At 41.0% G+C, this 15,937-nt stretch overlaps 1 protein-coding gene across 1 annotated transcript in view; it reads left to right on the forward strand.

The window, feature by feature from the left end:
* Positions 1 to 1,094: 1,094 nt before the first annotated feature.
* The window catches only part of ALS2 (alsin Rho guanine nucleotide exchange factor ALS2), a 55,190-nt gene continuing 40,347 nt past the window's right edge, over positions 1,095 to 15,937 (forward strand). Inside the window, exons 1-9 of the mRNA XM_063317985.1 lie at positions 1,095 to 1,241; positions 2,073 to 2,227; positions 2,765 to 3,684; positions 8,244 to 8,295; positions 8,422 to 8,604; positions 11,169 to 11,337; positions 11,738 to 11,834; positions 14,445 to 14,522; positions 15,402 to 15,584. Coding sequence (XP_063174055.1) covers positions 1,222 to 1,241; positions 2,073 to 2,227; positions 2,765 to 3,684; positions 8,244 to 8,295; positions 8,422 to 8,604; positions 11,169 to 11,337; positions 11,738 to 11,834; positions 14,445 to 14,522; positions 15,402 to 15,584 — 1,857 coding nt within the window. The 5' untranslated portion in view covers positions 1,095 to 1,221. The remainder of the gene's footprint in view (positions 1,242 to 2,072; positions 2,228 to 2,764; positions 3,685 to 8,243; positions 8,296 to 8,421; positions 8,605 to 11,168; positions 11,338 to 11,737; positions 11,835 to 14,444; positions 14,523 to 15,401; positions 15,585 to 15,937) is intronic.

Genomic DNA, 15,937 nt, shown 5'->3' on the forward strand with positions numbered 1-15,937 from the left:
TGTTATTTCTGACATGATAAGCAATTACAGCTTCTAAATGTTAGTATGTGTTTATGGTGGGGAATATCAGTATATGTGTTAATGGGGATGAAATATGACATTTTCATACTTTTATAAATACCATGATGTAAAGTTTATTCTCATTTCACCTGTTTTAAAATTTTAAACATAGAAATAGAAATAAGTTTCTTTTGCCATTATATTTGAGGAAACTGATAAAATAAATTAACATGCTATAACAATAGCACTTTTCTTTAGAAAATATTGAATAATCACATTTGGGTTTTTTGCAGTTGCATTACACTATTGGCTCACACGACCCATCAGTCCTATACTCCTACTTTTGATTTTTCCTACCCGTATGTAGGACTTTGCATTTGCCTCTGCTCATATTCAACTTGTTGGTTTCTCTCCATTGTTAGAGCTTGTTAAAATCCTCTCACTCTTGATACTGTCTTCTAAGGTGTTTGCTACCCCACATTTTTGTGCCATCACAAATTTGATATTCATATTTTATAACTCCTCATCCAAGTTATGTATAAATATATTGAATGGTGCCTGAAACAGAGACATTAATGTGCACTTCTGAGGTATGATTGTTCAATCAGTTGTTGACCAGTTGTTTAGTTGTTCATAGCCCAACCACATTTTGCCAACTTCTGTACTAGGATTTCATGGGAGACTTTGTCAGGTCCTTTGCTGAAGTCAAGGTACCCCATGTCATTATATTTCCATAATCAGCTAAACATCCTATGCCAGAAAAGGTCATCTGGCATGACTTGTTCTTGATTAACCCATGCTGACTCCTGCCAAGCAATGCACTCTTTTCTAAATGCTCACAAATTTACTGCTTAATAATCTGTTCTGTTGCAGCAGGCCAAGTATGACCTTTAACACTAGCAGTACTAGCAGGGTGGGCTGAAGTGGTTAGTCAACTGTCTTGAAGACTCAGGCTTTTAACCGTTTCTTCTTTAAAAGCAGGTAGGATAAATATAATTAACTTTTACTTGTAAATGGCTTTTTTAATAGGATAGCATAGATTTTTAAATCATTACAGCTTTGTGTAGTTCTTTGCTGACTTTATCATTCTTAGACTTTGTAGTAGTTCCATTCTGGATGGATTTCACCTCCTGAGATTGTTCTGTTTTCAATGGTTTACCCCACAGGCCCATTATTATTTCAGAGAGGAATAACTTGGTGATGGAGCATTCTCAATGACTGATGGACTCAAAAGAAGAAAGGTAATTCTACACTTTGCACACAAAAAAATCAAACTACCATTGGAATGTTTATTTTCATCTTGAAAATGTCCAGTTATCTGAAGTGCAAAACTATGGGATTTTGTGTTGGTCCTTCTCAGTTTATGTATGTATGTGTTTGCCCAGATAAGTACCATAATATTTTTCTGACTAATCAGTTTAAATTTTTGTTGCCTAATATGACTAATATGTTAATACATGTGCTTCTTAAAGTTATACAGTATTTTAAATCAGAGGACTTGGGGAATAATTGTTAGAAGTGGAGTCAGATTACACATGACATTCAAACCAAACAGGAAGGAGAACAGTAGGATTGTCTGGTTCAGAGGATTTTTTTTTTCAAATAGAAAACTTTGTTTTTTACTTGTGCTCTGTTCCATCAAATTTATTTTCAGAATAACCTTGTATTAGGTTATAGGTTAAGAATATAGAAAATGACTGACCTGGGCTCATAGGGACCTTTAGGGCTGAGTAGGGATTTGAACCTGGAATTCCTCACCTACATCCCAACATTAACCTGCCATGTGGGAGCTACCCACAAAAGCTTTCATATCATATCAGTATAAGTGGCAGAGACATTTGGGAACAAGCATACCAGATATTTTAAATTTATGCTAAGATTTTCTAAATGTGTCCTTAGATTTTCTTGAACTGGTTTCTGATATCAGAAAATTGGAAACCCAATTACTTTTTTGGTTAGATCTGCATCTGAGTAATGAAATTCAAATCACTTATGACATGTGTAATACATTACTTGTATCAATTTTGATGTGCCCAGATTTTAAATGTGTCACTGTTTCATATTTATGCTAGCTCAGCAACCCAAGAAGGAACAAGAGAGAGAGGCCTGGTCTATGTGTGGCAGGCTGGTTCCTCTTGTCCTACCCCAGAAAGACTTCCCGGTTGGATCGGAAAAAGAGTGTTGCAGGCAGCGCTTGGAGAAAACCATGGTGTACTTTTGTCTGATGGTATGGAACTTGGTTCTTAAAGAATCGTTTGCTTTAAAACAAAATAGCTATTTTTGAAATACTGTCAACATAAATTTTCAATCAGTTATATTTAAAACAGTTTTAATATGGTGTTTGAGACTTAAAAAGTTAATAGTTCATTTACACAAAGTTCTAATATGTGCACTTGTATCTCTATTCTTAATTGGAAAGAGCAAGTCATTACATTAATACCTTCTTTTTTTTAATACAGTTTAATTAATTTTATACTGCTGTACTTTCATGGGCTCCTGGTGGTATAAAGTGTTCAATATAGTGTTGGAATGTGGCAAAACATAGCTTCAGTTCTGGGTTTATTTTATTTACCTGTAGGATCTTGATTTGTGGGCAGTTTTGTTCCTATAAGTTTATCTTCTCAGATTATGATAACTAACTCATCATCTAATTATGGAGCTGTTGCATTTTATGTTCAATGTGTTTTACCACTTTATTCTTTTTTTTAATCCCTCAGTCTACATGTATTGAAATTTGAAGTTAATTTGAAAAACTTTCTTTCAGATGGTGAAGTTTACAGTTTTGGAAAACTTCCTTGGAGACTTGGGCTAGAAGAGGCTTTTATTAATTGTCCCATACTGGAAAAGACTTTGAGTGGACAACATGTTGTTACAGTGGCATCTGGCAGCTTTCACAGTGGAGCAGTGACTGAAGGAGGGGTGGTGTACATGTGGGGGGAGAATTCTGCTGGTCAGTGTGCTGTGGCCAATCAGGCTACTGTGCCAGAACCCAACCCCCTCAGCATTTCTGATGGTGAAGCTGGACCTTTCTTGCCAATTCGGATTTTGCAGCTGACATGTGGAGAGGAGCACACCTTGGCACTCTCTCAGAGTAGAGAGATATGGGCATGGGGAAGTGGCTGTCAGCTAGGACTTGTAACCAATACATTTCCAGTGACCAAGCCGCAAAGAGTTGAGTACCTGGCAGGGCGTGTGGTGCTTCAGATTGCTTGTGGGACCCATCACAGCTTGGCACTGGTACAGTGCCTCCCCACTCAAGACTTAAAACCTCTCCCAGAGAGATGCAATCATTGCAGCCAGCTCCTCATTACCATGACTGATAAAGAAGACCATGTCATCATCTCTGATAGCCACTGCTGTCCACTGGGTGTTGTTCTGACTGAATCCCAGACTGAGAATCGCACCTCTTGCTCCTCACTAGAAACTCTGGAAAGAAAGAGTGTAACAAGCAGCCAAGGTGAGGATTGTCAGAAAACCCTTTCAGAAGATCAGTTGCTGTCTGGGGCAGAGTATGATATAACAAGTATATTTTCAAACAATGATGGACAGGAAGACAGTGGCATTTGTAGTCCAGGAAACCCTTTGATCTCTGATAAAACAGCAGTAAAGCAACACTTGACGGGCCTTTCAGATCATTCATTAAATGCAAGCAGGGAGAAGCAGATCAGCTCTGAACCTGAACAGGTATCCATCTACATTCATTTGGCCGTACATTTCTTCCTTTCTGTGTTGTGTGCATGCAAAATTCTTAAACTTCTCATAAAAGCTCAAGGTCAGAATGGCCTTAATAAAAGAAGTTCACATGCCTCTAAAACACAAATGCCAAGTGAACTGTGCTGGGTAGGACATTGTATATTCGGCATGTTTATCCAGCTTTGGGTAGGACCAAAAGTAGTTTTGTGGGTTTACTAGACAACCCTGTGACCTCTTGGGTCATCGTTTCAGAGGTATTTCCTTACCAGATTCCTCAATGCCTTCAACAATGGCAGAGCTTCTAATGTACTGGAAAAGTTCTTAAAAATTCAGGGAGAGATGTATCTGCCTTGAAAGTAGCCTATGTTGAACCATATGTTGACATTTTGTATTATGTCATAAAATGTTTTATGATCATTTTTATGTCATAAAATGTTTTATAAAAGTTGCCAAATTTATATAAATTTCTATTTCACGGGAGTCACAGGTCCCTGATTTTGGACACATTCTGTAAGTTAGCCCATTTGAGGTACCTTGGTTCAGAAATTGTTGCCAAAATAACTTGTTTACTCACATCTGCTAGTAGGAGAAGCCAAATATTGTGCACCAACATGCTACCCATTCATGATAAGCCAGAATTCCAAAGAAATTCTCCTTACTGTAGTATCCAGATGCAGTCTTTTAATGTGGTTAGTACTTAATTTACATCTTTGTGATTTATTCAGAAACCAAGAAATGCAGTAATATTTGAAATGAATTTTATTGTTTCTGTATATTGCTAAACTGCATTATTAGGAACTAAGTTAATGTTGAGGGAGTTTTTTTCTGTGATTTAAGAGACTAGCATTCAACTACACTGTGCACTTACGTTAATCTATGAAATCCATCAACTAATCAATAAAATCAGGCTGATTCTTCCTTTGATAGTGTGTTCAGAACTGCCCCACTTTGTGAAAGATACCCTTATTTGTTTACTGTTTTATCCTTAAAATCTTGAGTTTTTTCTAGCAGGAGTTGCACATGGGCAGTTAGACGATACAGAGGCACATGGGCAGGACACATCACTGATTTTGTTTTCCATCAGTCCTGCTATTTCAATTCATAGTTCATTTTTCATATTGTGATCAGCTCAGCATATGTGAACAGCTCATATTTATGTTAATTTGTAGTTTGATTAAGTAAGCCACAGTGACAGCTTTCACAAATTCAGTAACCTGTTCTTACAGGTTTTTTTAAAACCTTGTGCAATATTTTCTTGTGCCTTTTTTATTCTTGTATACAATGCCTAGTATTGGCCTGTATCCAAAGCAGAGGCTGGATTCCCATATCACACCAAGCCATCATGTTTCTTGTTTAGCTTTGCTGTTGTGTGAACCCTGTAATGATTGCACAGCAAAGTGTCATGTCACTTTTACTGTTAAAGTGGGGCAGTCATCACTCGCCATAGCATCTTCGTGCCCATCTTCTCCAACCTGCCAGCTGGCGCCCATCATGGCAGGTGGCTGGCGTTTCCCGCCGGGTCCTTAATTTCACCTTCAGACTCTCACGAAAAATAAATTAACTCTTCAGAGTTGGCTGTCCCCTTGGCGGCTGTCATTCATCGCAAAGCAGGGGGCGACTTGCCTGGCGGCTTCCCTGCCCTATCCCCGCCTTTGGCTTTCGGGCAATCAGCTGCTTGGTGGCCCTCCTTCCTGCACTGAAGACACTCACCTCACGTGTAGCGCCGATCTCTCTCTTCGTCCCAGGGTTTGTGGCTTTGCCGGACAGCCGCTGCGGTCCTTCAGGGCCCCCTCACAGCTGGGTGTGGTTTCTCGGGTTTTCTGGTTTGCAGAAAGGTATGCTTGGCATTCTCAGCATTCCCTGCCAGACAGATCCAGTCATAAAGCGACTCAGGGTCGTCTTGACCTAACGCCCAGCGCAGGACATCTCGGTTGAGCCCCTCTTTAAAAGCTCTATTAAGGTTGACTCGGGGACGCGGTGGCGCTGCGGGTTAAACCACTGAGCTGTCGATCGGAAGGTCGGCGGTTTGAAACCGCGCGGCGGGGTGAGCTCCCGTTGCTCGTCCCAGCTTCTGCACACCAAGCAGTTCGAAAACATGCAAATGTGAGTAGATTAATTGGTACCGCTTCGGCGGGAAGGTAACGGCGTTCCGTGAGTCGTGCTGGCCACATGACCCGGAAGTGTCCTATGGACAACGCCGGCTCCAAGGCTTTGAAACGGAGATGAGCACCGCCCCCTAGAGTCGGACACGACTGGACTTTACGTCAAGGGAAACCTTTACCTTTACTTAAGGTTGACTCAGACCAGTCAGTAATTTTACCAGCCAGAGCCCTGAATTCCAGAGCGTAATCGGCTACTGACATTTGGCCTTGGGTAAGATCCTTCAACGCCTTCTTGGTTCGTGCCTTGGCCAGAGGGTCTTCAAAATGCAATTTTAATGCCCAGATGAAATCATCGAAATAGTCTAGTGCAGGGGAGTCAGCGTCATGTAACCGGACATACCAGTCAGCTGCTCGACCCTTCAACTTGGTGGCAATTGCATTTATTTTGGATTCTTCGGAAGGAAAGCATGCCCCAAATTCTTGCATATAACTCTTAGCATTAGTCAAAAAAAATGACAACTTTGTCGGATCCCCATCAAATTTGACAGAAAAGTCTCTCACTCTACCTCTTGCTGGAGTAGACCCAGTAGGTGCCTAAGGGCTGTGGCCCCAGGTTACTGTAGCTTTAGGTTTACGAGGTGGGGATACTGATGGTCTGGTTCTGCGGGATGGAGATTCGTCCCGGAACCGCCTCCGGCCCTGCTCTGCTGTCGGTCTAGATGGGAGGATGGGGGACAGCTGCGGAAGGCTGGAATCTCCTCCGCGTCTCCCCTGCCCCTCCATTGTCAGAGAAATTTTTTTTAACAAGTACTCTATTGATTCCACCTTTGCTTTCATCACTCGTAGCCTCTCAGGGGTCTGAGAATCCCTTCTCCTTCAGGTGCCTGATTTTTTCTCTGTCGACACCATGGTAGATTCTTTGTCAGGGGTTAGTGGGAACCGATACTTCCAGGACATCCCTGATGTCCCTGGTTCTGGGTCCCCTACGTCATCCAGGGTAATCAATTCAGTGAGCGATTCACTCGGTGGCGGTGGCTTTGGTTCCCCCCCATTATCGGATTCTTCCAAATCAGAGTCGGAGTTTGATCCCTCCAAGAGGTCTCGAGATTCCAATGGCTCTGTGGTGACGTTTAGTTCTCCGCTCTTGACCGTCGACTCGGGCATCGAGCTAGTCAACTCCTCGAGTCCACCGGTCATGGACTTTGACTCAGCCATCGTTAACTATATTCCCTCACAAGAAATTAATCTTGGCAGGAGCTAACGGTACAAATTTGGGATTCTCAGCTTTATGTAATGATTGCCTAATCTAAAACACAATCAGACTCATAAGTAGAAATTCAAAGATACCTGATTTATTAAAGAACAGCATTCCGGGGCACAAAGAAAGCTGAAAATGGTAAAAGTGTGGGTAAATTCAAAGTAAAAACCCTCGGTGCGAATGAAATCCCTCCCCCCATAGAATCTTCTCAAGTCCACAATCCCAGGTGCTCCTAGCGGTTTCTGATGGTCTGCAGGAAAAGTCCTTGAGCAGAGAAAATAACCCAAACACATTCCATTGTCCTGATTTCACATACAGAGCTTGGTACAAGGTTTCACAGCAGCTCCCTCGCAAACAGAAACGTGCGTCAGCGCCACGGCATGTGAAATGTTACAATCTATAAACTACATTGAAACAATGAACATGACAAACCCAATTATATGTGTCTGGTAAACTGTTCTATAACTCTTCAGCCAGTTGTGGAATCACCAACAGAGAATGGTTAATACAATATGGGCATCTGTTAACTGGGTTAATATAATTACAATTTGTAAAAGGTCCACTCATTCAATTCATGATTACAAATTGTAGAAAGCAGTATCAAATTTCATCTCATTTAAAGTGACCCTGGTCTTTTAAGAATTGGCTTAGGAAAACACGTAAATAAAAGGATGCAGATCCAGCATTTAAAACAGGAATTTTATTGGCATATACTTGTACATCATATGTAGTATGATTTAGTGTTTGGGGACAGAGAAAGGTGCAGTGCTTTTGAAGGAATCCAGCATGTGTTGGTTACTTCATAATTGAGCATTTTGTTACCGAAACAAAGCGTAAGAAGCAGAAAGCAGTTAATTTGGCGGATGGCCCCTTTTGGCCGCTTACCCAGACTTAGTACTTTGTTCAAGTCTAGAATGTAGAGTTAGAGTAGGGTAGTTATGGAAACAGTAGCAAGCTTTTCATATGAAAGGCGACAAGTATTTTAATGCCCTTGGTGCAGTTTTTCTGAATATGAGTGAGCATTGTGTTATGCTGTCTCTTAAAAAATCCTGCTACAGAACTTAGGTCACTTTTCTCAAACGCGTGATGCAGCCAATAAACTTAGATAACTCATCTTCAGGATAAGTTGTATGTGTGTATAATAAAACAAGGTGTAATAGATTTTTTGGGTTTGTTTACTGTATTTCTAGCAGTCTCAAGAAGAGGATCATCTTGTTTGCCTTCCCGGTCCACCCCTCCCAGGTACATCTGTCCTTAATAGCCTAGTGGTTTCTTGTGCATCTGCAGTTGGTGTAAGAGTAGCTGCTACTTATGAAGCTGGAGCCTTGTCTCTGAAGAAGGTAATGAACTTCTATGGCACAGTTCCAGGTTGCACAGCATCCCCACCTAGCGGAAGCTCTCCAGCCCTCGATGGAGTGAAGGACAGCCGAGAAGAGCAGGTCAAGCTGGAGTCAATGCAGGGGAAAAAAAGTTCCAGCTTGGTAGACATTCGAGAAGAGGAATCTGAAGGGATATGTCGAAGACTTTCCTTGCCTGGCTTGCTCTCCCAAGGTGAGATGCTCAGTGAACCTCCAGGGTTTTCATTCTTCATGTTAATCATCTAATTTCACAAATGTGTAAGGAACATTACCTGCTTCTAATGGCAGACTGTGTTATATGCCAGCCCTTCAGTATAGCACCTTTTAAAGCAAACTGTTTACAGCACTTAGAATGGCAAGTACTATAAGTATTTTATTCCTCCTTTTCCCACTCTGTTAACGTTCACTTTTGATAAGCAGCTCCTTCAAGCTTGGGTGCCTGGTAATATAATTCCTATTCATTATGATTGTCTTCCTGCCCTGCTCATGTCTGCCCCACTGCCAGGGCTTCAGGGTACAGAGCAACAAGACTAATAATAACTTCCAGAATGCCTGCCTTTCGCAGCCAAATTTATCCTCCTCCGGTGCATTCTACTTTTCTGGTGGTGCCGCATGCATTACTGACATGAGTTTTGAATGGGAAAGGATGCCAGAAGGCAGCATAAATTTTTAGAAGCAGATCCTAAGATCAGAAGATTTGGGAAACTCCACAAAGACATTGTTGCCCCTTTGTATGTGATTTTGAAGGTAGGATATTAAGGGCAAAGTTAATAAAAATAATATATATTTTTTTAAATTATTGTGTAAGTTTTTTTGAAATGCAAATGTAGCAGAAAAGATGTTCTTAAGCAGAGTAAATACTTTCAAACTGCTAAAGCTCATATTTTAAAAAGTCAATTTCTCGGTTATTTTTTTCTATTCCTTGTATGTGCATACTTACCCATCTCCAGGGACCATCCTATGTAAAAATGGGATCTGTCTCAGATCTCTTTTTTTAACTCATCAGTTGTAGAATGCATGTCTCCAAAAGTACAGCTGAGTCCTTTTGAGTCAAAGGGAACATGAATGACTTTTAACGTTCAATATGGTGGCCCTTTGTAGTTCCCACTTACGTAACACTAGTATACTTGATTGCGGCTTCTACAAAAACATGGTTTGCCCAGCAGCCTGTTTTCTCTTGGACCAGATGTAGTCCAAAGGCAGAGGGCCAAAAATTAATCTCTTGTAGTCTTTATACTATTATTCATTTGTACAGCATTTTTCATTTGCATAGCTGTTAAAAGTATGCGCCCAACTATATTTTTCAATTAAAAATTGGTCAGGTCCAAATTCAATTAAGTAACACCTTTGAACATGAATCAATATTCTCTTGATACTCATACCAAGACAACTTTTGATAAAATGTGTTCACTGTGAGTTTACTACATTTCCTAATGTTTCCCTTTATTCTCAAGTATATAGGCTGTGGCCATCTGTTAAGATTTAGTAAATGGGCAGAAGTTTTAATTAATCGCTCAACCAGTAATTTTTACCATTCGACACAGGTTCCCTTTCTTTTGGCAAAAAGGGCATTTCAAACCAAATGTTTAAGCCATAATTAGGCAGACTACCCAATACACATCAGTGTGCAAGTAGGCATCTCCTATGATGCCTGCCAGACTCTGTACCCATCTTATTTTGTATATTCTAAATATTATTTTAATTAAAAATAATTATTATAGAGAATTGGCATGGCTGCAACCCAACCTCCAGCATCATTTTAATTTTGAAAAATATTTGGGCTCACTTAAAAAAAAAATTAAGGTGGATTGCCGCAGCTGCTTTTTGTAGCAATGTGTCCAGCTGCCCTGAAAAGGACATAGAAGTAACTTGAGGTAGTAGGGAGAATCTAGAAGGCTAGAACAGATGTCAGGGAACTAACTCATCAGTTTTTCATTGGTAAATAGGTGTCTTGTGACTAGCCACTCCCACCAGTGAATGGGCAAGCTCCTCCCAGGTATGCTACACATTCCAAAATACTGCCTGTGAAAAAAACAACCTGTTGATACAACTACAGCTTGCCTTTCAAGGGCTACCAGGTCTTGGCTGCAAAGTTCTATATGACCACTAGATAGCATGGAAGAGTTAGTTTTCTGTATCTCTTTGCTGCCATCTAGTGGTATTTTTGCAGTTCAAACCTTGTATATACATAAATACTTATATAAACCTTGTATATACATGCCTAATAAATGGAAAACATCCACCATTCCTTTTTGCTGGAAGCCTACTTTTGTTTTTAGATTCCAGTTTAGGGTCAAACTGGTATAATTTGCAGACTACTTGCAAAATTCTCTCTTTATGAATGCTGCTTAGAAAGAAATATGGTGTCTTCTTTGACATGATACAAGCATTCTGTTCTTCAAAAAAGCAGTAGCAGGTTTTTTCAGAAATAACTACCTGATGTACTCTGAGCTACTGATATGGCTAGCACTAGGGATTTTAAGAATTTTTGAGAAGTGGGGTGATTAGTTAACATCATGAAGATACTGTATGGTGAAAGATTCCTCTTTTATTCCAAATTAGATTATATTGAACAGATACCTCAAGCTTATAACAAATTGCCTAGGTGACTTCTTCAGTATAACACTTAACATTTAGACCTGCTAAAAAAACTGTGTGAATTTGCCTTTTAAGGATTAGCAAAAAATATATTTAGTTGAACAGACAATATAGATAATTGCTATGTCTAATGATTTGTTCTTGTTTCCCATATTAAAGTTTCTCCAAGGCTTTTGAGGAAAGTAGGACGAGCCAGAATGAGGACAGTTGCCCTGACACCCACTTACAGTGGTGAAGCTGATGCACTTCTTCCGTCTCTGCGAACTGAGGTGTGGAGCTGGGGGAAAGGAAAAGATGGGCAGCTGGGACATGGTGATGTCTTACCAAGGTAAGAGTTTAGTGAGGAAAGGTGTCCTTTGCCAGGAAACAGTAATTCTCTCTTAGGGTCCTCTGTGTCCATCTGTAATGGGATGGTATCTGCCAACAGAACAGATTTGTGGGGCTTATTGGAGGTGCGGTAGGGAAGAAAGCAAGAGAAATCCCTTTATTCAAGCTTATGTTTGCTCACATAGCACTAAGTATAACCCAGTTGGAATTGTCTGTATATGTTTTCACTGTGTAATGACTGGTTCAATATCTGTGGGCCATCATGACCGTAACAAAACAATTCATCTTCCATGTTGGCATTGCATTTTGCATAAAATTGATTATTTTATTCCTATGAAATGTACTCTGTGCAGATTCCTTCTGTAAGTTAAGGATCTTGATTTCATTTTGTGGGTTTGCAGGCTCCAACCATTGTGTGTAAAAAGTCTTGATGGTAAGGAAGTAATTCATTTGTCTGCTGGTGGCCATCATTCCTTGGCACTCACTGCTAAATCGCAGGTAGGAAAATAAATGCTGCTTGCTTGTCTCACATCTGGTGCTTAGTTTGAATATACTGTTTCACTCACTAGATCAAACTCTGTTTTCTGTGTATCACTCCATGTTCAGATTTCCTTTGAACATTGTATGTTTTCAGTGTTGATAACTTTTGTATAGATATATGTGTAAACATTTTTATAACTTAGACCGAAAGCGTGCATATTGATGAAATATGGGCAGATTCTGAATGAACAGATGATTCTCATTCTGGTTTGGCCTTTCCAGAAATGGTTGTTCTCTAGCTGCCTGGGCTGGATGGGGTTTAATTCTTCTTCTCTGGATGACTAAGCATGGATAGGGACTAGAAAAGAAGTGAAAGGTTTTATTTATTTCTGCATCTATGTCATACCTTTTATTCAGGAGTACAAGGTGGCATGCATAGGATTCTGTCCTCTTATTTTTCCCCACAACAATAAACCTGTGAGGGAGGTTTGGGCTGAGAGAGAAAGGGACTATTCCAAAGTCACACAGTGAGTTTCTGTGGCTGAGGATATGTTAGAACCTGGGTCTCTATGTTCCTACTCTAACACCTTGACCCGTTACACCATGCTGGCTCTCATTTGTAAAGTGTTCAACACTGTAAAACAAGGTAAGGACAATTAGTAGCATTAGCTAAAGCAAATGCAGAGGATGATGTTTCAGGCAAGTATATAAGGGTAATAAGGAACAAGCTATAGATTTTTGTTTGTTTATTGTGCATGACATGAAACTGTATGATTTACCATCATTACAGTTGCAATAAAAGGATAAAATTAACAATTACACTGAGCTGATAAAACATTATAGTGACAACCCCCAATAGGTTAATATCCAGAAGCTCAGCAAAAGCGAATCATTTTAAGTTAGGGACCATCTTTGCCTTGGAAAGCAGGCCATAAAACCAGGGCAGCAAAAGAAAAGGCAGCTTTTCCTGTCCCCACCCATTTAGCTTCATGAGGGATGGGAACATGCAGCATACCTTGCCAGCTCAGTTGTGTAGGATGGGCAGATTCTTCCTGGAGCAGAAAGTTCCACAAGTAACCAAAACCCAAGCCACAAAGGGTGTTATAGGTGATAACCATCACCTTGAGTTGTACTCCAGAATCAGATGAGGACATATATTGCATCTCTTGTTCAGCCCAGGATTTAGATGTACAGCTGAGTTTCGCCAGCATATTGATGATATTCACCCTGGACTGGCAGATAATCTCCTTCAGTGGCTCTATATCCATGAGGACCAAGCCCTGAGGGACCCCCTTTTGGATTGCCAGGGCTTTTTTCTCTCACCCCCATCTTTTTTACTGGATCTGGTTGCTTAGGAAGGAGCAGAATCTTTGTAAAACCGTGCATCCAAACCCCAGCCTACGATGCCAGAATTGATGGTATCAGAAACCTCTGAGAGATCTAACAGGACTAGAAAGGCTGCATCCTCCCTGCTCCATATCTCATCACGTATTCCACTGAAGCAACTAGTACAATTTCTGTCCCATGCCTGCACCTGAACTCAGACTGACAAGGATCCAGACAATCCATTTATTACAAAAGTCCTCTGCAACTAAGCCTCAGCCACTTTCTCCAAAACTTGCCACAAAAAGGCAAGGTTGGAGATGGGCCAGAAGTTGTCCAGCATTTGCCAGATTTAAGGATGCCTCCCTCAGGAAGGAACATACCATACCCTCTTTCGAAGCAAGCGGTACCACCTGCTCCCTTTTATCTCTGAAATGTTTTACAAAAAGTCAGAGCAACCTGCAAGGAGATGTTCCAACCTCTTAATTCCCAAAAGGGGGCAAGTCACCCTGAACAGAGTCACTGGACAGCGTTCCCAAGAAACAAGGCTGGCAGAAAGGTAGTGATGCTTCATTGGCCTTATCATAATGGTGTAGGTTGAACATGGGCTTATATTCATGTCCAATCAAATTATTCTTTTTTTGACCATCATCGTGTCGGGCACCTCTTCTGTCATTTCCTCTCCCAGTAAGTTAAGGAGCACTCCTGGATCAGTGAGCAGGGAGAGGCTGCTCTGGGATGATCATATCTAGCAACTTTGCTACTCAGGATTTCAATATTCAGTAAGGAATCATCAGATAGTTTGGTAATTCCCCAAACTTACCAGATTCATAAGGTGCCTGGTCCTGCCACCTTGAGGAGATTATTGGTGCTGATGCCTCGGTGGCCAGAAAATGATCAGACTTCGACAAAGGTCTGATAGAAATGTTCTCCACCTTCAGACAGGGAACAGCCTGTTACGAGGTTAATGTAGATCCTGTTTAGGGCCACCACTTTATGAGCTGGATGGGCGTGGGAAAAGCCCATGGCGACCCTGAATTGCTGGGCTGCTGCCAGCCATACTACCAGGGCATGGAGGTTGAAATCCGCCAGTGCAGAAACTACAAAGGATCAAACCACAACCCCAGATCTGAGATTGAGAAGCCAGAGCGTGATATCGTCGTACAGCACATCTGAAAGTTGCCAGCTGTGGAAGGCTATTTCAGATGGACTTTTTCATATTTTGCTACACTCTTATTTTATTTTACTTTGACTTGGGTTATATTAAAGTGGCTATTCTCACTACTTTTCCCTAATTCTCTGCAGGTATATTCATGGGGCATTAATACCTTTGGACAGCTAAGTCATTTAAATTCTCCAACCACAATCCCTCGCCTTGCAAAGGTAATTCTGATTGTCACAAACTTGTTTCCAGAATAATTACCTGTAATCTAACTGCATCACCGTACTTGCCTTTTAAAAAGTTTGCCAATATCACGATTCAAAAGAAGGCAATTGCGAAGGCATTTCGCCTGGGCTTCCCCTGGTTCCCAGGATCCTGCTGCTCTCTCAGATATGGGAATCTTGACCCAAGAGAATCTTCCTGGCCTCTCTGGAACATGGCACAGGGCCAGGGACAATCCCTAACAGCACGTCCTCTCTGCAGCTGTGGAATGGTGATGTGTGATGTTCCTTGGCGTTTTCCCTTGTGCGTCTATGAAAAACAGCAGGAGAAGGGAACCAGAGTAATTGGGAGCACAAACACTGTATAAGGAGAAAAAGATAAGATGTTTGGGACTCTGGCTTGAAGAAAGGACGCCTGAAGGGGCCGTGATTGCGGTGCATAAAATCATGCATCTAAAACGGGGATCATCCAGGGAAACTGATTGGAAGGAGATTTGGAAGAGATGGAAGAAGACCCTTTGTTCATTCTGAGCATAATTACGACATTGAGCTCATTACCACGTTATGTGGCAATGGTGATTAATTTGAATGGTTTTAACGGGAAAATTGGATAAATTCACGGAGGGCACATTTATCGAGTACAAGTGGACTTGAAAACTAAATGTAGCATTTGGGTCGGGAGCAGCATTCTTCCAAATAGCAGTTGTAGGGATGAAAATAACAGTTGCCATAGAACAACAGTGAGAGAGGGGCATGTCTCCATCCCCTGTTTGCAAGCACTCAAGCGGAATCTGTTTGGACCTTGTGGTAGATTAAGCGGGGTCTTGATCTACCACAGACCTGCTCTTATGTTCTTGTATTGTTTTTATGCCTTGCTAGATATGTGATCACAACAGAATTTGGAATATAGCAGCAGGTCCAGACTATTCCCTGTTCCTAGCAGATGGAGAAGATTTTCAGCCTTCATTATACTACAGTGGCCGAGAAGAAAAAGGAGAGGATGATGTTTCATCTGAAAACAACTGTTTAAAGAGTCCAACACTGTTACTAAACTGTAGTAAGGTGTGTATCACTTTCCGGTTGATTTCCCGTAAAACTTTAGAACGTAGGAATTCCTATTAGTCTCACATTCCATTGTCCACGGAAAATCATTTCCAGTAGAACCCAAACCCCAGCAATAACCCCCAGACCTGTATTGTAACTGACTTACAAAAGAACAATCCTCTTTGCAACAGCTGCAGCCTTCTACTGTCCAAGTTTTGCCTGCTAGAAGAAACATTACATTTTTCATTATTTTTTTCAGCTGAGATGTTGAGAACCCAATAGAGGTACTTTTGCTAGTAGAAAATGTTAATGGTGAAGTCACTGTTACTACACACTTGTTTCTGTGGCCCGTAGAGGATAACCTTGAAATG

Source organism: Candoia aspera, chromosome 1 (assembly GCF_035149785.1).
Source record: "Candoia aspera isolate rCanAsp1 chromosome 1, rCanAsp1.hap2, whole genome shotgun sequence".
Classification (NCBI taxonomy): domain Eukaryota; kingdom Metazoa; phylum Chordata; class Lepidosauria; order Squamata; family Boidae; genus Candoia; species Candoia aspera.